The 22956-nt window shown below is 43.8% G+C and overlaps 2 protein-coding genes across 3 annotated transcripts; one reads left to right on the top strand and one right to left on the bottom strand.

Moving 5' to 3' along the window:
- The first annotated feature begins 3501 nt into the window (after positions 1-3501).
- On the top strand, positions 3502-7770 carry KRR1 (KRR1 small subunit processome component homolog). 2 transcript variants are annotated; one of them, XM_054275051.1, is made up of 10 exons: positions 3502-3612; positions 4003-4178; positions 4652-4786; positions 5056-5181; positions 5276-5359; positions 5941-5997; positions 6476-6646; positions 6815-6892; positions 7018-7111; positions 7600-7770. In XM_054275051.1, the coding sequence occupies exons 1-10, from the start codon at positions 3519-3521 to the stop codon at positions 7740-7742; spliced, it is 1158 nt and encodes a 385-aa protein (XP_054131026.1). In that variant the 5' UTR covers positions 3502-3518; the 3' UTR covers positions 7743-7770. The 2 variants fall into 2 exon arrangements, with proteins under 2 accessions (XP_054131026.1, XP_054131016.1); XM_054275041.1 differs by having other exon boundaries at positions 4000-4178.
- A 2266-nt stretch (positions 7771-10036) lies between these two features.
- LOC128937828 (glioma pathogenesis-related protein 1-like) lies at positions 10037-20996 on the bottom strand. The gene is made up of 6 exons (XM_054277676.1): positions 20737-20996; positions 16045-16290; positions 13949-14058; positions 12135-12217; positions 10975-11001; positions 10037-10891 (listed from the first exon to the last, which is right to left on the bottom strand). The coding sequence occupies exons 1-6, from the start codon at positions 20914-20916 to the stop codon at positions 10740-10742; spliced, it is 798 nt and encodes a 265-aa protein (XP_054133651.1). The 5' UTR covers positions 20917-20996; the 3' UTR covers positions 10037-10739.
- Between the last annotated feature and the right edge of the window lie 1960 nt (positions 20997-22956).

Genomic DNA, 22956 nt, shown 5'->3' with positions numbered 1-22956 from the left:
CAGGGAATGAAATAAAATGGACTTTTCTGAGGGTGGCTGGGCAGGAGAGGTTTCTGTTTGATTATTTTAATTCTTCCAGGCTACCTCCCAGGGTCAAGTCACCTAATTTTATTCCAATAATGAAAGTAGTCTATTACAAAAAAGGACAACACGTGATTATTTTTTTCTCCATCCAGTCCAATGAATTGGTTTTGGTGGCCAGTTTGAATGCTATTTTGACCACTTGAAAGGTTTTATATAAAACACCTGGTAATTTAAGAGCCTGTTTCACCAGGAGAAAACCTCGGTTGTCCATGTGCCTCCTGCCTTGTTGTAAACTAAAAGAATTAAGAACACCCTAAGCCAAGATAAATTTGAAATACAATTCTCCTCTTATTTGAATCAAAAGGCAGTATTGATTATTTAATTACATAGAAATGATCCACATGCTTAGCATTTACTACAGATTAATGACTGTCCCAGAGCAGTTAATGGCCCTTCTTGCTACCATCAACAAAAGCTGCTTATTAATCCCTGGAAAATGGCTTGCATTACAATCATAACCTGCTGTTAAAAGTTTATAAATAGATAAAAGTGTCACATGGATTTATGAGTGCTAAGGCTGAATGGGATCTATGTGGTGTTTCTAGTAAATGAATGCCATGTGCATGAGCTCATCTGATTGCTTGAATTATCACAAAATCCCAAGTTGCTCTTTTGGATTGGAAAATGGCACGTAAGAAAGTGCCAAGTGGCTGGAGTCCTATCTACTGACTGGGAAATAATTACTTTGCTGCATAATAAAGAGGCACCTTCGTTCTAACAGCAGTGCTCTGCCTATTTATCCTATCATATAAATGTGTGTAAGGGAGGCTGTGCTGCTTCATTCTTTCACTTTATTTTTAAGAGGAAAAAACCACTTGCACATAGACACACACACCCACACACAGAGCTGAGCCAGGTCTTCCCAAGCACAGCAATGGCTCCAGCAAGTGTAGGGGTCCTACTAAACTAGGATCTGTACTACTCAGACAAAGGTCTTTGAAGGAGCCCTGTGCACCTGGGTCTCTCCATCCCACACTGCATTGGGTAGAACACTGAACATGGTATGTGCTGCCAGCGAAAGGTGATTTTGGAAAACGTGTTGTTCCTGGAAGAGCTGGGAGGGCATGCACACCCTGGGGGAAAGGGTGGTGCAGTGATTTACAGCATGCAGCAGCACTGCATCCCCACCTGTGGTAACTGTGCCCCACCACTGCGGGGGCACTCACACTGTCCCTCCTGCCTGGGAGCTCAGCTCCAAACCACTGTGCAGAGGACCCTGCTGCTGTGGGGTTGCAGAATCCCTGTCCCAGTCACCTGGACAGCAGTGCCAGTCCCTGTCCCCTCAGTAGCCATTGTCCCTGTAGCTAGCTGTCATCAGCTTCCTAACCCCTCTGAATGAGCAGTAGCTGGTTATTGCATTTGAGCTGAGATTAGTAAAAATTATATACACGTACTGCTGTCTGGAACAGCAGAGAAGGTCTGTGGGAGCATCCTGATCCTATCAGGGTTTTAGAGAAGTGGCTTCCTTGTATCCAGCCAGACTGCAGATACTGAGGTAAGAGAAAGATGAGAAATTACTGTCTCCTTCAAAGAATCAGACAGGAGGGGCCTGAGGACCCCTCTCAAATGACATCTTCCAAGTCTGTTAGCATTACTGCCTCTATTTTCTGTTATTTTCAGTGTATCTGTCTTGATCGGGCAAAGAGACATTTCAGTGCAGCACCGGATCACAGAAAGTTGCCCATCGTTAAAAAAGAAGTCACAAGGCCCCTGTCCCTTGCCCCTAACCCCTCACACCGTTCTCTTCTCCTCCAGCACAGGGACTGGGGGCTCGGTGACCCTCCTGGAGCAGCAGCTGGCCGAGGGGCTGGGATGCAGGAAAGGACAGGGCACATGGGTAGGCTGTCACTGCCACTCAGAGGCGTGGGATGTACACATAAGCAAGCAAGCACACTACATAGGAGGTGCTATGTACTACATTGGCAGGCTAGAGGCTGCAGCCTGTAATTTCTCTTCTATGGATTGCAGCCCCTCTAACTCTCTCATTCCACCAGGAGCCTTACTCCCACTGCCCAGCGCTGAGGACATGCCCCTTCCACAGCCTACTCCCGTGATTTTTTCGGTGGGCTGCACCACAGGAGTCATCAGACACTAAACAACGGCAGAGCCAAACTAATTATCATCCCTCAAACTCTTTCTAAATCTGTTTTGCTGTGTTTTCACGACACGTGTGCAGGATTCAGGTGAGAGACGCGCACCGTGCTCTTCATGCGCTCCACCGCGCCGCCTCCTCAGGAGGTGCAGCGCTCCCTTCGCATCCACCGGGTGCCTGTAGCCGGGCAGGACCCTGTCCTAAGCTCAGAGGCTTTGCAGCGCTGAGGAATGCCAGCCCGGCTAGCAGCCCCAGAAAGCTTCCGGGCCCAAGAGCTGAGAGAGGCAAATCTGCCTCCTTGTGCTTGTCCAGGGGCATGGAGCCTTTCAATGTCAATGGCATTCGGCATCTCAAGCCCGGTGCCGGCGGGGCAGGGCTGCGTGGGCGGAGGGGGAGCACGTTCCCGACCGCCTCCCGCCATCCCGGCGCTGTCCCTCCGGCGGGCGGCAGTTCCGTCCGGGCGCTGGGCTCAGCGCGGCGGGCAGCGCCATCTAGCGGGGACGGCATGGGTAACCAGCCTCCCCAAGAGCCGCCAGCGCCCTCGGCCAGGCGGCCCCGGGATCCCCTTCCAGCTGCTTTCCCTTCTCCGGGAACCGCTCCCGGCCCCTGCCTGAAGGATGCTGACAGACAGAAATTAACACGAGTGGCTAAAAGCTTGCATCAGCTCGATGTCAGGCTCGCAGACAGAAAGGACTGGGAAGTCCTGTTCGTTGTGGGAGATGGGGGTGAGCAAAGGGCTGGCACACAGAGCAGGCGAGGAAAAACAGGAAGGAAGGTCCGAAGGAAAGGTTTTAGGAGGGTCAAAACTGATTTTTAAATTAGTATTTTATTCAGGTGTAGATCAGGTGATAGAAGTCTCTTCCTCATCATTTAGGTAATTAAATATCGTCGACTGCAGGTTTTTATGAACAAATGCAGTGAACACCTGCCAAAGACAACACTGTCCTGCCTCAGAGTGCTTTTGCTCTTAAAGGTCTCCTCCAGTTTTTCACCCCACTGGCTTTTCATGGTCTTTATAGAAGACAGCGGAGGAGGCACACTCCTGCTCTTTCATTGAAGGAAACGCTCAGTTACAGACAGAGGAAGGGGCAGGGAAGAGGATGAAGAGCATCCCCCAGAAAACCTTAAATTCCTTATTTACTATCCAGATTTATGAACTGAACAGTAGGTTATTCAGCCGAAGAACCCGGTCTCGCCAGGAGCCCCTTTCCTGTAGTTACGAGCTCCGCAGCACCCGGGTGTTTCGGCACGCGTTTGGGGCATAGGCTCCGGCCGGGCGGTCCCACAGAGCGCGGGGGAAGCTCCGCGCGGCCCGGCCCCGCCCCTTCCGGCGCGCGCGGACATGGCGGCCGTGCCCGAGGAGCAGGTCGGGCCCGAGTCCGGCCCGAAGCACAGAGAAAAGCACAAGAACAAGAACAAAAAGAAAGCGGCGCCAGGTGAGGGCGGGATGCGGGACTGGCGGCTGGCCGGGAGGGCCACAGGTTGAGGGGGGCTCCGTGGGGCGCTGCGGAGGGCACAGGCGGCTGGTGGTGCTTGGGGCCGCCAGCGGCGGTGCCGTGTTGTGGTGTGCCCGCTCTCGGCTTCCTCGCCTCACTTTGTGCCTTGTTCCTGTGTAATATACTTGAATAATCACCTTGTGTATACCAGATCAACAGCGCAAATCTCAACTGCGGATTTCTTCTTTTTTTGGTTTTTTTTTATATATATATAAAGGATTTAAAGCAGTAATTTTTCTAAGGTCAGAAGAGATGCAAACCGCACTTAACAGTGTATTAAATCAATCTTCTTATAACAATAGTTTTGGTTTTTTTTCTTTTTAATAGCAGTTGATGAATCTGAACTTCTCACTGTGCCAGATGGATGGAAAGAGCCAGCATTTACAAGAGAGGATAATCCCAGAGGGCTGCTGGAAGAAAGCAGTTTTGCAACGTTGTTCCCGAAGTATAGAGAAGCATACCTGAAAGAGTGCTGGCCACTTGTCCAGAAAGCCTTGGGGGAACATGTATGAACTTTTAACCGTTTTGATACTACACTTTACCTTTTGGGACATACAGGTCATAATTAAGCTAATGAAAACAGTGCAAGTTGCTTTTCTAATGCCATGTTCATGAATTTCTACTGTGCTTGCCTTTTGAATTGGCAGTGTCATTTTTTGTCATCAAAATTGGTGAAGAACTGTGTAGCCAGACTTGCAGTTCTTTGTAAATGCTGTCAGCACAGTATTTGCAGCAACAAATATCTCATCATCCAGGCACTGACAGCTTTGCTGTGCTTGAATTCAGGGAGATGAGAGAGGTGGTGCTTTGGGCCTTGGACACATATTCAGTCTGGGTTTTGTCTCTGTGTATGTGAATTTTCTTAAGCTAAAAGTCACTCAAGAAATTTTGCAAAATAGATCTACCTTCTGTTAGTTAACTGCTTACTGCCAAGGCTGAATTGTGATATTGATCTGGTGTTTCTTTTCAAATACTGCAGTATGTGAACGCAGCACTGGATCTCATTGAGGGAAGCATGACTGTCACTACCACTAAGAAGACTTTTGATCCGTATGCAATCATTAGGGCTAGAGACTTAATAAAACTTCTGGCAAGAAGCGTTCCATTTGAGCAGGTCTGTAATAAATCCTGAAAGTTTTTATCTATCATAATGCCTATCTTTTGTCTTAAATTCTATCACAATATTATACTTAAATTCAGTCATAATACTTATAAAATAGTACGTTTTAAAAATGTAGGAATTTCAAGTGAGTCAAGTAAAAGAAAATATATATTTAAAGTAAATATATCTGAAAGCAAAGGGAGAAGAATAAACTGAAGTATTCTCTTGATTGCTATGAGTAATACATTTGAATTCAGATGACATTGTCTGCATCTCTTTAGGCAGTTCGTATCCTTCAGGATGATGTTGCGTGTGACATCATTAAGATAGGCTCTCTGGTGAGGAAGAGAGAGACTTTTATAAAAAGAAGAGCACGGCTTCTTGGGCCAAAAGGATCTACTCTGAAGGTATTTCCTAGAGGCATAGTAACCACACAATACTGAGACCCAAATTTGTGTCATGTCTTCATATTATACTAATTTCTTTTCATTTTTGGTGTAGGCCCTGGAACTGTTAACAAACTGTTATATTATGGTGCAAGGAAACACTGTTTCAGCTCTTGGACCCTTTAGTGGCCTAAAAGAGGTAAGATGAGGTAGATGAGCCATTTGTGTAGCAAACAAATTTCTGTGCCCAGCTCGAGGGTGGGTGATACACAAAATCTGGCAACCTCGGCAGTATCTCACTGACTTTTCAGCTGTGTGTAAGCTACATTTGCATGAATGTCCACAGTATTGTCATCTTAGCTGCTGAATTTTGTTTAGACTCCAAGATCTTTCTGTCTTGGAAGAAAAATTATCTGTATATATTTTAATAACTATGTGGGAGAAGAATGCTTGTCAAAAGCAAGTTCCTCATGACACTGTAAGATTCATGGTAACATGAAAATAATGTTTATGGGGCCTGCTGGAGTCTATCAGAAGCAGGACTATAGTATTGGCATTTTTGAAGTGCTGTTCCTTCCAATTAACCCTGTGCTTTAGCTTCTTAAAGACTGGAATCAATGATCTTGGAGATCTTCTCCATCCTTAATGTTTCTGTAATTTTAAATGTTACTACTTTGGGGTGGCAGAGGAAGCACAGTATGTTATAGCTGATATTTTAATTGATTAGCATATGAAGTGCTTGATGAGCTTTCTGTTCTTCTTCTTTTGTACTCAATACAGGTTAGAAAAGTTGTTCTGGACACAATGAAGAATATACATCCCATATATAACATCAAGGTTAGCATGGTCCTCTGTGCATCTTTGTTTACAAGAAAGTGCTATTTCTTCCCAGAGGGTTGTATGTTAAAAAGTTACATGTTTCTGTGTGGTAATCTATTTTGAGAATTTCTGTAGTGTGCTGCTTTATAAAAACCACTGACTTTAATATCCTTTATTTTACTAGGATACGTTGCCATAACACCATAATGGCAGTATCTGCAAAATCAAAGGAAACTTTCTCTTTGATTGTTGGCTTGATACTTGCTCATTTAAACTGAAGCACCTTCTCCTGTGTATTCTGTCCCTGTTTTGAGATGTGTTTCTGGTTCTGTTCATAATTAAGCCCCTCTGCTCTTACTGAAGTGAGATGTGCAAGGTTTGAATGTAGCATATTTCCTCTAAGAAAGTCTAGTAAACTTCTATTTTGGATCTCTTGGCTTCTACTGTAATACCCTTTTTTTAATAACTTCTTTGTGATGTTCTGAAACTACTGAAGACTTTGATGATCAAAAGGGAATTAGCAAAAGATCCTGAACTGAGGACACAAAGTTGGGAAAGATTTTTGCCTAAATTCAAGCGGAAGAACTTGAAAAAGCGCAAGGAGCCCAAGAAGAAAAATACTAAGAAGGAGTACACACCGTTCCCACCTCCACAGCCAGAAAGCCAGGTCAGCTGAATCTTTATTTGGTTATGCAGGAATATAGTACACCTGAAATTGTGTTCTTTGTAAAAAGAGGTGGGGAGGCCTTTTCTGTCATGTTCTGATTCCCTGATACTACAGGTCTGGCTTATAATGCCTAATTAACTAAGGCTTCTTGCTGCTTGTCTTGCACAGATTGATAAAGAATTGGCAAGTGGTGAATACTTCTTGAAGGAAAGACAGAAGAAACGCAAGCAAATGGAAGAGATAAAGGTAAAGTTGTATTGATCCAGGGTCCAGTTAAAAAGCATTTGATTGCTGACTTGGAATCTGATTTTTTTTTGTCCTTTTTTGCCCTGCTCTGTTGCTGCTTGACCTTTTTTATTTTGTAACTTCAGGCAAAGCAAGCAGATGCAGTCAAGAGAAGACAAGAAGAAAGAAATAAAGCTTTTATCCCACCAAAGGAAAAGCCAGCTGTGAAAACAAAGAAAGGTAACCATTTTTTTCCTGTTGCAGAATCTTCTGTTGTCAATTGCTAAGCTGAGTGATTTTGTAAATACAGCCTAGGAAAAAGAAAGATCATGCAAAAAAAATCCTGGTGTTAAGATCCATGCCCAGAGATTGCCAGGGACAGTAGAAAGATCATCTAGCCAATAATTTTATACCTATAAAATGGTAATTCTCCATTGAAGAGTCAATCTCAATTGATTGGTTGAGCTTCATCAATTTTTGCCTTTCAGTTTTACAGTGATGCTGCCATAACTTTTACATTCAAGTAAACAGAAAGCAATACTTAGTTGAAAAACTTACATCACAACTTTGGTACAAGATAGGGTAAATAGTTCTAACCTTTTCTAATAGTTCTAACTTTTTCTAAAGGTTAAAGTAAAACCACACTGTCTGCAGAGTAAGAGCTTATGTTCTCAAATGTTTTATTTTTTTAACTGGAGAAACCAATCTTTGTATTTCTTACTGTGTAGCCTCCACTGAGAAAAAGATTGATATTGAAGCAATCAAAGAAAAGGTAAAGAATGCGAAGAAGAAGAAATTAGGAGCACTCCCTGAGGAAGAAGTAAAGTTAAAAATGGCAGCAGATGAAAAGAAAAAAAAGAAAAAGAAGTAATTCACCACCCAAGATGTTTACTTGTCACCTCTGAACTTGTGACCTCTAATGAACATTTTTACACTCTGAAGATGGGAGATTTTTTGCTGTCAGTATAATGTGGACAAGAAAAGACTAAGTAAATGATCATTCTCTTTTCCTAAGTACAGTTTAATTAGAGGACCTACAATAGCTGTACAAGCTTGGCGAGGTTGGTGAAGAAAATCTGTGCTACTGTGTTGTTTGATGTAGTAAGAGAATGTATTTGGATAATATCCATCTGTCTAAAGGAGGAGTTTAATGTGGAGTGTTAAACATTTGGGCCAGATAACTCTGGGAAGGTTAAAGCTCAAGGTAATTCTGTAAAAGACTACCAGACAATATGCAGCCTCAAGTTGTGGTGATAACGTTTGCAAAGCAGGCAAGATTTATTACTATATAATGCTTTTATTTTTGTAAAAGCTGATTTTTTTTGTGTGTGTCTTGTCTCAATGTTAATAAACGATTTTAATACAATGTTCTGAAACCTTAGTTAATCTGCTGCACAACCTTCATTGTGTTGTCCAGGAAACCACTGATAAACTGTCATTTATTAGCATTATCGTGATGGGTTTTTACACAGAATATGGTACAAAGCAAGTGTCTTTACACAGAGATTGTGCTGCAGGGAAAGCAAAAAGTTGTGTTATTTACCTTTAAATATATTCTTAGTTTAGTTCCTTCTTGCAAGAATATGTTAAAAAAAATGTGTTCCTATTTTTTTTTTTTTTGGCACTTGCCCTATTTTAAAGGAAGTTTAGAGGTTTTTCAATTTCCCGAAACAGTGAAATATGATGAAATAAAGTGCACCAGCAGAGCAGATGTTGCTTATTTCATAGGTCTGGGATTAAAGAAACAAATGTATTGAGGGAGAGATAGAGCCACACTAATGTTATGATTTTGAGTGCCTTTGCTAGGGTTTGGAATTTTGATCACTGCACATGCAGTGGAAATGGTTCTTCTAGAAGGATGCAGCTCAATGCCTTTTAGTGACCTTTTATTTGAAACTAGTAGGTGAAAACACATCCCTTTTTTTGTTTGATAGATGCCACATTGTAAAGTTTGGGCGTTTAATCCCCCTATGCCCGCAGGTTTTTAAGGGAAGGTCTTTCTTAGGATTTCCTAAGAGCTGCTTAAGTATATAGTTAAATGAAACTGTTAACATTTTGAACTTTCAAGTCTCTGCATTGCTTCTGTTTCTTCTGGAGACCACACCGCAATTAAGCAGGAGAGAACTCCTGCTGAGCTCATTTTAAGCTCTGCGGACACAGCAGTGTGTCTGGTTCCATATCTTGCCTTCTTCTTTCCAGTAGCAGGACACTACCCCACATGGGGGGCAGAGACTGCCCTGCAAAGTCTGCTGTGGAGCCCTGTGCAGGAGGAGTACCCACACATTACGTCCTGCTGCCCAGGTGCCACTTGACAGCTGATTTTTAGTTGGGACTTTGCAGTACATGGAACTTGAGGCCTGGGTTTCACACAAGAGTGTCTGTGAGTGCTGTCTTGGCTATGGAGGCTCCAGCAGTCACCAAAGATGTGTTTATATATAAAGATATATCAAGCATGAAATTTGTAATTTTGTCCCCAGACATATTTGCATTTTGAAAAATTATTCAAGGAATGTTGTGATATTGAAATGATTCTAGTATAAGAGTACTAGCAGATAATGATCTGGAAGTGTAATGTGAGAAATGTTGGGTCCCAGTTCCAGTGTTTTCAGTTAAAATCCATGCCAGTAGTAAGGTCAGGGTCAGGAGTGGGCATGCAGAAACACTGACAGGTATTGTGGTGACAGTACTGCAGAAGTGAAGGGGTGAAGGGAACTTCCCCCACAGCAGTGTGTGCAGAGGGACAGGGTGCAGAAGCTTCTAAAAGTGTAGACAGGGATTGCTGTGGTCCAGCTGTGAGTTTGTGCAGCTCTGCTGCTTCCAGACTCTGCTGGAGCTGGGTGACTGTGCTTGGTAGAGACATACTGAGCTGAAGGCAGCAGCTGTCCCCACAGCCTTCTGCCTACTCCAGATGTGCAGGTTCCAGGAGATTTGTTCTTTGGCAGTTGTTGAACCAAACTTGTAATTATGGGCACAGTGTGATTTTATTTGGAGTTCTATGTTTCCCAGTATTGTTTCTAGTGTTGTGCAAGTTGGAGCTGAATCTGCGTTTATTTTGTGCACCAGCAGTTAAGCTTCAGGTCATGTTGCAAATTCATGACTGCCATACACAGGAATCAGGAAATAACAATTTATTGTTTGAAACAGCAGTAAAACCCCTATACTGAAAAAAATAAAAAACCACAGCAGGAAAGATTGCAGTGATACATAACCATGTAAACACAGGTGAAACTGTTTAGGCACAGATGCCATGAGTTTAAAAACAATTTCTGAGCAAAGCAAAGTACCAATGGCAAGTGCTCTGTGAGACTGGGAAGTGTGCTGCCTGCCCCAGGATGCAAATGCCAGAGTTCACAGGGATCCAAAAATTCCTTTAAAAAAAATTAAATTATACAGGCAACTCTGCATCTTGCTGTAGGAGTGCCCAAGGTAAGAGTGCAATAGGAATGAGACAGGTGCATACTCTGCCTGTGCTTTGGCTGTGGGCTGGGGCCTGGCTCTGGGGCTGGACACTCTCCAGCCCTTCCTAAAGTGTGTTGGGCAGCTGCCTGCACCTTAGTGTGCTGCCTGGACAATGTGCCCCCATACCCACCAGATCACATGCACACTGCTCCACTTTAAAAATATTTTTAACTTTTTAACTTTTAAAACAATTTTAACATCTAAATCTATTTTAACTTTTAACTGGTTCTGAGCAATGAGAAAGCTGCTTGATCAGTGCTTCTAACTACGACCTGCAATGAAGGTGTTATTTCTGTACTTGTAAATCACATTGCAAACGATGTCTCTACCAATGTTTGTGCTGCCTGTAACTTATGTGAATGGAAGAGATGAGTTGAGCCAAGTGCTCTTGTGGTCTTCTACATGTGTGCTACCCACTGGCAGGTACTAGAGACCAATATTTTGGTAAGAGCCAGGCGGCCACAAATGTCAGTATAAAGAGTATTAATCTTAAAGCAATAATGGAGATGCAGAACTCATCACACGCAGGCCTGTCCCAGTCTGGTTGCCACCTGGTATTCTCTGTAAACAAAACAATTCACTTGTTTTCAAGTATAACTGCAACAAGGGCAACAAAAGGTAACAATAATTCCAATGGTACTTACCAACGACTTTGTCACGCTCTTCATTTTCTGGAGAGAGAAAAGAAGTAAACAGAAGCACACTTATAATTTAGAAACAATTTGACTCTAACCAAAAGGGAATGAAATGTGAGCATCACAATGGGCTTATAAATACAGCTGATGTGTTTCTTCTCAGGAAAAAGCAAAGACCTGCTGACTCTGGGAGAGCCCTGCAATGACTCTCAGGACTCTGGTGAGGAGTGGTTTATCACACTTTTTTGACTTCTATAACCAGTGGCTGGTGTAGAAAGGACTCTCTCCTGGGTGTGCTTCCCAAGATCACTGATTTTTGCCTTGTGGCCTGTGTTTTGAGAGCCTGCAACTAACATTAAACAGCTCTGTGAATCCAAGACTCCCTTAAATTCCTTAGGTACTGATGTTTTAACAGCATCTTCCCACTCCTTTTAGTTCACCAAAAGTTAGAGTGCTGGGGTAAAGTGTGACCATACCCTCAGCTCCCCACAGGCCAATGGCTACAGCACAGTGCCTTGTCTTTATGGAAATTTCAGTTCTCCTTCCCTCCTGACTCCATGCAGCCATTAAAAAGACAAGTGCAGGCATATCAGGAAGGCCGTCAGACTTGAGTTGAGCACTGCATCTCCATGAATGCACTTGCATGTCAGCCTTGTTCTCTCCCAGTGCTTAGGGGAAAGCAGATGGCCTGGCTGATGGTCATTGGAGTGAGCAGCTTTGGCAGGGCCATGGCTGCTCTCCCCACCTGCAGTGGCATGGCAGGGGCAAAGCTTGATTGGAACTGCACCAGCTCAAGCCACAGCTCACACATCAGGTGTGGATAACCTGGAGCCCCCAGGACAGGTATCCCATTCTCATAAATTTCAGTTTCCGCAAGCAGTAATTTCTGGCAGGGGTAACAACTTTAAACTGCAGCCACCATATCTCCTGTAACACACCCTCCAGCACCTGAAGAGCAGACCCCTCTCATCACTCCCCAGGGTAGAAAATAGGCTCCTGCCCTCATCCCTTCTCTTTATGTACCACTACCCACTTGGCTTCTGACTGCAGGTTTTCAGCCTATATTTAGGAACAGGAGAGTTCTGTGCCTGCCTCCTGCCACTATCTTTTGTGTGCTCTTTCCCTTTCTACACATGCTTGGGGAGGATGTCTGGTTGTCTTCTACTTACGACACAACGTCATGGTACACGTCTCACCACCGCACTCGCTGCACGCTGCTCCCGTCTTGTATGGTTGCACTGGGTAATTCCCACTGCGAAGGAAAACACCACTGCTGTCAAACAGCCCTCGGGAAGATGGCAATACCTACTGCTAATTAGGTTTTAACCTGAGTTCTGCTTCACTTGTGTTGATAGAATGATGGGGGTTTTTTTCAAGAGTTCCATCTGAGTGCCCTATGCCCAAGACATTCAGAGAAACAGAAGAGATTAGGTGTAATGGGACACCCTGTTTAGGAATTTGGAGACAGCAGCATTGCAAACCTGGGAATTAAAGCACTCTCAGAGTTGGGTAATTTGTGCATGGAGACTCTGGAACCTCACAGCTGGCTCTGGCTATAGAAGCAAGAGCAGGTTCAGTTACCGTGTATGTATGTGTGTATTCAGCCTTGAAGAGGAAAGCTCTGGTGTTGGAGAATCATAGGTGGTGATTTCATCCATTTGTTGTTTAATATTTTGGGAGTGATGTAGGACTCTCTCCTGCTACCTCCCTCTGCCAGTGGTGTGAGTGGGACCAACTACCTCTGCTCAGGCTGATACTGCACCAAACACAGCTTCAGTGCTTTGCTCAAAGTATGGCCAAAGCAAGACTTACAGCATGCCTCAAACTGCCCATGAACACAGAGAGGGAATTTGTAAGCATGAAATCGCAGCAGTGAGATGAAACTTCATGGTAAAACCTCATTACTTTCAGCAAGGCAGGGTTTTCATTGCTTGGTCTAAGCTGAAGAGTACATTTACTTGAGGCAACTGTGTGTGAATCTTGTCTGGGCCCTTGGCAGAGCTGAAACAAAGCAATGAAGCTGCTGCTTCTCAAAATCAACAGCTGGATGTGACATTCCTCCACTTGTTAGCATGCAACTGACCATTTGTGGCGTCCTCACCCAGCAGGGAAGGGCCCAGCTCTAAAGCCCTCTCTAGAGCACCTTGCCCCTCCAGAGAGTGCCCTGTCTGCTTTGCTGGGTGCTGTGAAGGGACCACTCCTCTTCCTCATGCCAACACAGGGCAAGAAATCCAGTGGGATTTTGGCCCTCTGCACATTTGGGTGTGGGGCTTCTGGGGAGAGCAGCAGCTGTGTCATTTCAAGATATTTAGTCAGGGGTACATATTCTTCCAAGGATGAGACGTTGGCAAAAGGAATGCCAAACTTGCTTGAGCTCAAGGGCTGCCTGGCTTTGGCCCAACATGGCTTGGCCAAAGGCTTTTAAAGCTGCATTTATACTGAGGTGGTATTAATTAGCTGGAGAAGAGAATAATACATCTATCCTAGCTGGATATCCTACTGACTATGCACATGAAGGACCTCTGGATCAAATTTTGTCTTGAACAGCCTCAGTCTCCTAAGCAGCCCTCAACTGCTAAAACTGCAGGCTGCCAGCACTGCACGCTTCAATGTTTATCCAAGCCATTGACTTAGGGCTTAATTCCTCAAGCACGTGTGGGAATATCTTCGGACTTGGCAACTGTCTGGGGCCATCTTGGCATTTAGGAGCAAGGGATTAACTTTCAGATGATCATTTCAGTATTTTCATGTCAACATCTTATATTTAATCCTTTCTTCCAGTCCATCTGCTTTTTGTCTCCAATATACAGCCCTCATCTAGCAAACAAAAAACAGCTGGTTGGACAAAGGTGAACCTCTTCTCTATTTTGGAGACTATTTCCTCCCACAAAAAAAAAAAAGGACTAAATGGACTGATCTAATAAATGTGCATGTTGTGGAAGGGAAGGGGTAGGACCCAAATACCCATAACAAAAAACCTTACGGTGGCCCATAGTTGCAGATGAAGTGTGCTGCGTTGCGTATGGAGATGTATTGCACCGTGGGACAGTAGTGCACAGCACAACCAACCTTGTAGCTTGTAGCCCAAACTACCTGCAAAGACAGATGGATACACTGGTGAGAAGGCTTTGATTTAGCACCTGAAGAGTTAGAAGAAGACATGCTCTCCCTTGTTTTATCACATACAAATGGAATGAGGAGGACTCGTTTGGCAGGCTTCACAGGGAAAAGCAGCAATAATGGATCTCATAAATCATAGTTTGTCCTGAAAAACGACTGATTATTTTACCCAATTCACCATATATTTGTTAAAACTGTGCAGAAAGAAGATACAACTGGCTGTAACAGGTTGTTTTCCTTTCTTGCAAAGGAGAAAGGTGAAGTTCACCTCCTTTGTTTCAACCTAATCCATTAGCATTCTATCTTTCTTGCTGGTGGGAGCTGAGTTCACACCTGTGCAGAAAAGGCTGCATGATCTGCTACAGCTCTTATGAGGGCTGGCTGCCCCTTCACTAAATCCCGCGGGGACATGAAGCAAATTTTCAAAAGGCACTGGTGCTTTGGGAGGAGGATTGTGTTTAGGCTGCACTCCTGCCTTTTAACATCATGGCAGTGACTAAGATAATCTAGGGGCAAGGCCATTACTTCACTTACTGATCCTCTCTCTACCAGAAGCTTTTCTGTGGATCCTATCAGAATGCAGCCAAATGCTGCAGTCCTGAAAATAAAGTCCCATGACGGCAGCAGAGGGGAGACAAGGGCACAGCAGTACTTGAGGGTGATAAAACAGCAGCAATGACTGACTACATGGGCAATATGGAAGGATCCTGGCAATTTAGAACATAAATACATTTGTGCTTACTCTGACTTAAAGGGGAGGACTGGCCCTTTCTGTTTATAGTTGTTTGGTACCAGCTCTGGGAAGATGGGACAATCCTCAGGCTCCTGAGGGTTTTCTTAGTGCAGTGGCAGAGCAGAGGTTGTTCCTGGCACCAGCTGTAGATAACTTCTTTCCTGATGACTGTGAAGGACTGAATAAAAGGACCTTCCCTATCCCAGGAGGCCACTGACTGAGCAGTGATTTGCGGTAACTGCAGTAATTGTCCCCAGGGAAAATTCTCTTCTCCACAGTTGGGAAGAAGAGGAATGATGAGTTCCCTGACAGGAAAGACACAAGGATACCTCCTGAGGCTGTCACATATATATCTTCTAGCTACAATCGCTATCACTGCTAACTCCAAGTGAGAATAATCTTATTTTTTTATTCTACACCCATGAATTTGCATGCCCACTCCTCTACAAACACCATGGTCAACAGCACAGTGCTTTTAGTGTCAGGTAAAGTGTGCTGTGCAGTTTCCAGGTGCTGACTCTTGCAGTGCTCTTGAGAGCAAGATCAAAGAGCAGCACAGTCACCTCTTACAGCTCCTGCATCCAAATATCTTCTCTGCACACAAGTTCAGAAAGCCCACCAGCTTCCCCTCATCTACTCAAGTCCTAAAAGCACATGTGTATCTCTGCAAAAAATATTAAACAGCCTCAGGTCAAAATTTAAGCCTAGAATTGCTGTTGCAAGCTGTCCTGCTATCCTATAGCTGTGGGTAGTGACTGCAGGGTTGCATGGCAGCTGCAGTCCGTTTCCTCCCTTTGCCTGCTTCCTTTGGGAATAGCAGTTGGACAAAGTGTGCACATGATGTTTGCAGACACCTCTTTTCACTATGGTACTTCTCCAGCCATTGGCATTTGAAGTCTGCCTGACAGAGCTGGGACCTCATTCTACTTATGCAGCTCACAGCCACTGCTGTTGTCTGTTTTTCAGCCACTGCTTGGCTAATCTGACTGCTTGATAGCTGCACTGTTTTCTTCCAAAAAAACCCCACAAACTGCCACATTTTAAGTAATAACACAGTGACTCTTTTCCTCCCATAATTTGGAACGTAAGAACATCTTGTGCACACAGACATATAGTAAGACCACAGAACCTGGAAAGATTCACTGAATCTTCAACAGAAATGTAGAGGTTTTGTATCAAAATGGCAAAGCTGGTTCATGGTTTAGATGGAGAAATGCAATGCCTACCTGTGTATAGTGGCCACATACTCTGGAGCACTTATTGGTGTCATAATCGTAGAATTCAACCTCGCTGTACCAAGCGGAGAGGGCTCCTTTCACGGTAAAGGCAGAAGCTGAGCCAGTCCAGATGTTTTCTCCAGCAAAGGCAAATTTGGGGTGAACTTTCCCTCGCTGTTTGAGGTATATATTATGTTTAAATAAGCATTTCTTTGCCCAAGCTTTTGCAGTCTTTGCCAAATCTGGATCCCAACTCTGCAAAATAAAGACAATTAAAAATCACTTTGTTATGCTGGCAGTGCAGTAATTCCGAGCAGCTCTCAGGAAAAGCTGTGTCTCAATTGTGTAGATGCTTTTGGTTCATTCATTTTTTACTTCTGTGGAGACTTACAGAGCTACATGGTAAATCAGCTTGTAGATTTGTTTCTGATTTGAACTTAAATTGCTGATGAAGCTTGAAGAAATTTTTTTTGCGTGGTGAATGATCTTGGCTGACTGGCTTGTTGGACACCAAGAGCTGTACATCAGCCAAATACAGTGTTTGTGGCACAATGAGCATTTCAAGGCTGTGCTGGCCATGACAGAACATTAATGTAAATTAAAATGAATTTACATGGAAACTGGAAAATGAGGGTTATTCCTACCATATCAATAATGCAAAAGTCTTGTGTAGCCTCATATTTGCTTAAGGCCATGGCTGGCAGGTCAGTTCACAAGCACACTGCGATGTTGGGGACAGTTTAAACTCAACCCTTTGGTGAGCATCATTGTGTTTGGTGGCTTGAAACCTGAGTACTGAATTCATATTTGTGGAATGACTCATTCACTTGCTATTCAGTTTTAGAGAAAGTGGCTATTTAAGCAACTGAGTTATGTAAATGTCTTTTGTTTGCACTGGAGGTGGTGTCTGCTCTTGCTGGGTTTTCTTGTGCCCACACCCTGAGTAATTACAACATTGTACCTCCTGGTAGATACAGTACCACAAATGTATGCTTGTAGTCCTAGTTATACTTTGTGTTATGTAAATGAAGTTGTCCAGCACAGAACTAGTTTGTACTGAAGTTTGTTGTTTTTTTTTTTTAATAAACTTTTTATTTTTCCTCTTCTGAATTAATTAAAATAGCTTACTTGCTTCTGCAAATGATGGAAATGCTAAGGAAATTGTTTTGAATGGATCAGAAATTATGAAAGAAAAGGTGCATTTTAAAATCTACCTTTTTGTAGATTTTTTGGTAGAATCTAACAAAGGTAGGTTGCTGGATTTTATGTCTATATTTTACCTAAGTAACTTTTTTTGTACCATACCTAAGTCTGAAACAATGTGTATTGTTTACACTACCAATTGGTAATTAAAAACCACAAGATCATGCCAAAATGCATCTATGGAGATTTAAAAATATTTTTTAACCTATGTCTTTCATTTCTTCCTTTGCCTAATGTTTGTGGAAGGTGTATTTTCCCAATGTGGTGGGGTGGACACTGGCTAGGTGCCCACCAAAGCTGCTCTATCACTGCCCTCCTCACCTGGGGAGGGGAGAGAAAATGCAACCAAAGGGTCCCTGGATTGAGATAAGACAGAGAGAGATCATCCATCAGTTACTGTCATGGGCAAAACAGATTCAGCTTGGGGAAATTAATTGTATTTATTACAATTTTAAACATCTTCCCCGCGCCTCTTCTTTCTCCCAGGACATAACTTCAGTCCTGATTTTCCACTTCCCCCCCAGCAGCACAAGGGGACATGAATTGGGGGTTATGGTCTGTTCATCAAACACTCCCTCCTGCTCCCTCCTCCTCAGGGGGAGGACTCCTCACACTCTTCTCCAGCTGCCTCCAACAGGAGACAGTCTCCACCAACTTTCCAAATGTAAGTCCTTCCCAGGGTTTCAGCTCTTCTGCTCCAGCATGGTCCCTCCCTCAGGGTGCAGTCCTTCAGGAGCACACTGCTTCAGAGTGGGTTCTCCATGGGGTCACCACTCCTGCCAGCAAACCTGCTCACTGTGGGCTCCTCTCTCCATGGGGCCACAGCTCCTGCCAGCAAACCTGCTCACTGTGGGCTCCTCTCTCCATGGGGCCACAGCTCCTGCCAGGCCCCTGCTCCAGCACAGGTTTCCCAGAGGGTCACAGCCCCCTTCAGGCCTCCACCTGCCCCAGTGTGGGCCCTCCCCAGGCTGCAGGTGGATCTCTGCTCCTCCATGGGCTGCAGGGTCCCATCCTGCCTTACCCTGGGCCGCACCACGGGCTGCAGGGCAATCTCTGCTCCAGTGCCTGGAGCGCTTCCTCCCACCCTTTCTGCCCTGACCTTGGTGTCTGCAGAGCTGCTCCTTTCACATGGTCTTACTCTTCTCTGGCTGCAATTGCTTGTGCACAGCCTTTCCCCATCTTGAATGACATATCCTAGAGGCACTGCCACTGTGGCTGAAGGATTTGGCCTTGGCCAGCAGCGGGAAATGGCTCTGTGGGACATTCAGGAAGCTTCTGGCAGCCTCTCAGAGAAGCCACCCCAGTATGACCTCTCTGCTTTCAAAACCTGTTTGTGCAAACCAAATACACCCACAAAACTAGGACATAAATAATTTAGATAGGATCTCAGTACATCAAGTATGAAATTTGGGGCAGGGAGTCTTATTTCAAACAAGCAGTTGGTACTTCCTTAGATACTTTTTCAGGACAATGGATAAAATCTGGCATTGTACAGAACTTGTCTTCCAGTCCTGGAAGATAACTCAGACAGTTAAGACAGAAGCTTCATTTCACATCTTGTCAAGGCATCTGAGAAGACCATCATGAAAGAAGTACAACAGTGGGGGATGCACCTTTGCATTTCATGGTCTCTTTTTTTCACATTCTGCTTTTTAAGAGTCCATGCAACTCCTCCCCTCATCCTATAGTAGCAATAGGTTTAAACTTTGATAAAGGTATGAATAATACTAAGTTTAAAGTTGCATAGTAAGTTTAAATATACTTTCCATTTTGTGTGAATACTTGATCTGGCTGACAGATGAAAAGCAGTGTACAGAAATGTTCACAATGATTTTTGGTTTAACTGTAGTTACACTCCATATTTGCTTATAATACTGCACTTAAACAGAAAGATTGGACTGAATGGCATGCAAAGAAAATGCACAGGACAGGGAGATTTGCATATAGATATCACTGCTGTTTAAGGAAGCAATACTTACCATTTTTCCCCCTCATTAACTGCTTCCCAGTTTTCATTTTATAACAAGTTGCTTGCTGACTTAAGGAGGAAAAATTTAATGCATAATATGTGAAAAATTATGTAAGGCAGTACTAATTCAAAGGAGACTGTTATGAAGCCCTGATGAAACTGGTGAGACTGCTGTTTTTGAGGAACCTTAGAACAGAACTAAGTAGTGCTTTGGGTGGATGAGAAAGGGCTCACATTTGTCACGTAAAAAAATTTTAGCTCAACGTTCTCATTTTATAATACATGTATTACAAATGCCAGTGGTTGAGCTTTGTTACTTGCAATTAAAAGAGTTTCTATTTTGCATTTTCTTTTAAAAACTACTTTTGCAATTATGAGAATGCCCTGAATTCAATCTTAATTTTTACATATCTAGGTGGACAATTACTTCCAGCAAAAAAGAAGCTCCTTGTGAAATAAAAGCACCATTTTATTTTCTGCCTTTTGGAAGTGCAAAAGGCCACTCAAAATATTCTTTTCAGTTCTAATGCTGTTAGTTTTGTAATAGATTTTATCATGTATTGCACTGCTATCTCCACATTAAATAGCTCCTGAAAGAGGTCATATTTAAGACTAGGGATTTTGTAGTATTTTCAAAGAAACTTGCTGTGATTCAGTTTCTGGTTTAGATCCACTTTATTTGTCTGTTTCTTATGCTTCCTTTTTTTTTTTTTTAGATTTCAGTTCTTTACTTTTTCAAAAGAAGAAATTAAGCACAATTTAAAAATAAACACTGCACTTTTAACACATCCTAACAATATTTTGTTTGTTTAGGGCCAGTAAAGCAATGTAGAAAATACAGAGTCTAAGGAGCCAAGGAACATGTTCTGAAGGCCAGGATGCACAGCTGAGGAGAGCTGATCTAAAAGATGCATCTAGAAGCGAAACTAAATATGTTTCCTGTCATGTTTGCAATTCAAGTTTTATTACTGTGCGGTTACACCTCCTAAGTGGGGCACTTACCTTTTAGTGTCTGACAACCAGACACGGAAAATGAACTCGGTGCTTTCTGGCTTTCCCTGCAGGCCCAGCCCCACGGAGCTGCCGCCCTGCTGGCTCAGGGTGAGAGCCCTGCAGGGAATGCCCAGGGAAAGCTCTCCGGCGCTGTTTGACAACAGGATTTGCCCTCGCCGACTGGAGCAGCAAAGCTGTGCTCAGAGGAGCACAAACCTCGCAGCCCCGGCTGCCGAGCTGCGCGTGGCGCCTCGCAACCAGAGGCTCCTCACACAACCCAGCACAGCAGCCCCGCTGGGCCGAGGGCGGGCAGCTGCGGCTGCGGGGGAGGAACTGCAGTCACCCCTAAACTGCACATATCCCACCCGACAATTACAGCCTTCTTCTCTGCTTTGAAAAGCGGTCAGTCTTATGACCCCAGGTTTTTTGGGGTTGTTTTCTGATTTTTTGCATTTGATAACAGAAGCAATCTTTGAGAATCATAAACAGCATCACAATGCTACAAATTTGTATGTAAGCCATGAAGATTCCCTTACCATCCAGAGCATGTTGCTGGCTGGTGGATCCACTCTGGACCGCAATGTGTTGTGGGTTTCCACACATAGCTTAATAAACTCAGGATCCCGAGGATCAGGCAATTTCGACGGATCAAAAGAATCAGAGGAACAACAAAAGAGTAGTAAAGCCAGCGCACAGGTAGAAAATCTGCCTGTCATTGAGAAAGGGAGAAGGAGAGAGATGGTGCAAGCAGAAAGTCACCACGGCGGATCTAAGGGCATCCCTGGACGTCCCGAGCTGTGGTGCTGAAAGCCGGCAGGCCCTGTGCCCGGTTGCCGGTATTTATAGAGCCCTCGTGAGCCTGAGGGCGGCTGGGCGTGGCCTGGCCCTCAGCGCGGCCGCTGCGTACGCCGGGGGTGGCGGGGCGCGGGCCGCGGCTGCTGCGGGCCGGACGGGGCGAACCCCACAAAGTCCGGTGTCCTTTGGAGAGCCCGCCGCCTGTGCTTGTGCTGCTACTCGCTCTCTGTACAACACACTGCAATGGAACGCCGCCGGGAAAAAGCATCGGTGTCGGTCCTGCCCCCGCAGGGCCGGCGCCCAAAGTCTGTTCATCTCTGCGGTTTGTGCACAGGCATCAAGGAAGTTTTCTTCAACCAGTTCCGTCACCGAGCACTTGCTTAAGGCATGCACTGCAAATGTCATTAGTCCTTTCCTTGCAGTCACGCTTCTCAACGTCTGGTCTTTGAGCTTTAAAAGCAGACTGTTTCAGCTGAACGAAGTGGTTTTAGCTCAACCAGCAGCATTTTGCTCGGAAGATTTGTGGGCTGGACTTACCTTAGCCATGGTAATTGAATACAAAGCTAGTCACAGGAAACGAGTCATATTTCAAAAACACTACTATGAGAATAAGGAAATTGAACTACAAGATCACATTAGAGCTGTAGCAGCCTTGTCCCTTTCTTTTTTTCTTCTTTCTTTAATTGTGGTGGGCAAATGTCTCTCCTGCCCTTTAGGTTTCTTTGTTACTATTTGTTTGGCCCCTGTAATTCTATTCATAGCAATCACTATGTATTGCAGAAAAGTTTTGGATAAATTTTCTTCTTTTGGTGAAACTAGATGCTGTTACCACTGTTGCTTTTTCTCTTTCTTTTCCTAATATGTTTTCTTCCTTTCCACTACAACCAAACTGTTATAAAATAAAGCTGCCTTATTTGTTTATTTATTTAATTTATATACTAGTCATTCAGTGTCATTTCAATCTAATCCACATTTGTTTATTTATCTATTTATTTACTGGTCATTCAGTGTCATTTCACTCTAATCCACATTTATTTATTTATCTATTTATTTACTGGTCATTCAGTGTCATTTCACTCTAATCCACCCCAAGGGATCTATTAACAAGAGCCTCAGTTGGGGCCCATTTTTATTCTGTGGGATGGCATGCTGCAATGTGGCTCAGAATTTGAGTCTGTGTTCTTAAAACATTAGAACAAAGACAAAAGAGCAAAAAACAGCTTTAAATACTGATAGCACAGTTATGCATTGCTAATATCAGTCAGTATCTCCTGGCTTGAAAGATTCCACTCACTAACAAACTTATACTGGAAGAGTGGGGGTCAGGTTGAGGGCTAAATGTCTATTAAAACAAACTGAATCCATCAGAGGCTTGGGCTTTTTAAATGAGGCGGAGATGTTCCATTCTTAAACCAGAATCTGTCCTGGGCCCATTTCATCTTCTGTCTGTTTCCTGCTACCTGAAAAGTCACGATGGCTGTCATCTACTCTCATTTTAGATATTTTCACTATCTCACATCCTAAAATTAAAGTTTCCCCATTGACACCCCACCTTAATCCTTACTCTGGCAACTTTCCCTTGTATTCTTCTTCTTCTTAAGGAGAACAAGGATTAATCCTGAGAGGACAAGAATGGACTAGTACAACTGACAATAGAGTAATGGACACTGAAACACATAGGCTAAATAAAGCAAAGGGCAAGCTTTACTCTTGTTAATAAAAAGTAATTTATACAGTTAAATCTCCATTACTGGGGGGAAATTGTGTCTGAGATAACTGAAGGTTAATGAAGATGAATTACTGCTTCTTTCGGATATAGTGTGCCACTGCAGACATGTCTTTGTGATGCCCCAGGCTTCCAGGAGGATTGTTAGCACATGGAGGAATATCTAGTCTCTGTGGTCCCTAGTGCTAAGAGCCTCATACAGACATAGGACCATGTTGCAGCTACCGCCAATAAA

Source organism: Melozone crissalis, unplaced genomic scaffold (assembly GCF_028551555.1).
Source record: "Melozone crissalis strain CALT ecotype California unplaced genomic scaffold, PUWL_Pcris_2 ptg000004l_1, whole genome shotgun sequence".
Lineage (NCBI taxonomy): Eukaryota > Metazoa > Chordata > Aves > Passeriformes > Passerellidae > Melozone > Melozone crissalis.
Note: the sequence above shows the minus strand (reverse complement) of the source record. Positions and strands in the feature narration are given on the sequence as shown.

Coding starts and splice junctions, on each gene's coding strand:
- KRR1 (XM_054275041.1), top strand. CDS start 3,519: ATGGCGGCCGTGCCCGAGGAGCAGGTCGGGCCCGAGTCCGGCCCGAAG. Junction 5,182..5,275: donor CAAAAGGATCTACTCTGAAG/GTATTTCCTAGA, acceptor TTTTTGGTGTAG/GCCCTGGAACTGTTAACAAA. Junction 7,112..7,599: donor AGCTGTGAAAACAAAGAAAG/GTAACCATTTTT, acceptor CTTACTGTGTAG/CCTCCACTGAGAAAAAGATT.
- LOC128937828 (XM_054277676.1), bottom strand. CDS start 20,916: ATGACAGGCAGATTTTCTACCTGTGCGCTGGCTTTACTACTCTTTTGT. Junction 14,059..16,044: donor TATGTGGCCACTATACACAG/GTAGGCATTGCA, acceptor CTGTCTTTGCAG/GTAGTTTGGGCTACAAGCTA. Junction 10,892..10,974: donor AGAGCGTGACAAAGTCGTTG/GTAAGTACCATT, acceptor TTTTGTTTACAG/AGAATACCAGGTGGCAACCA.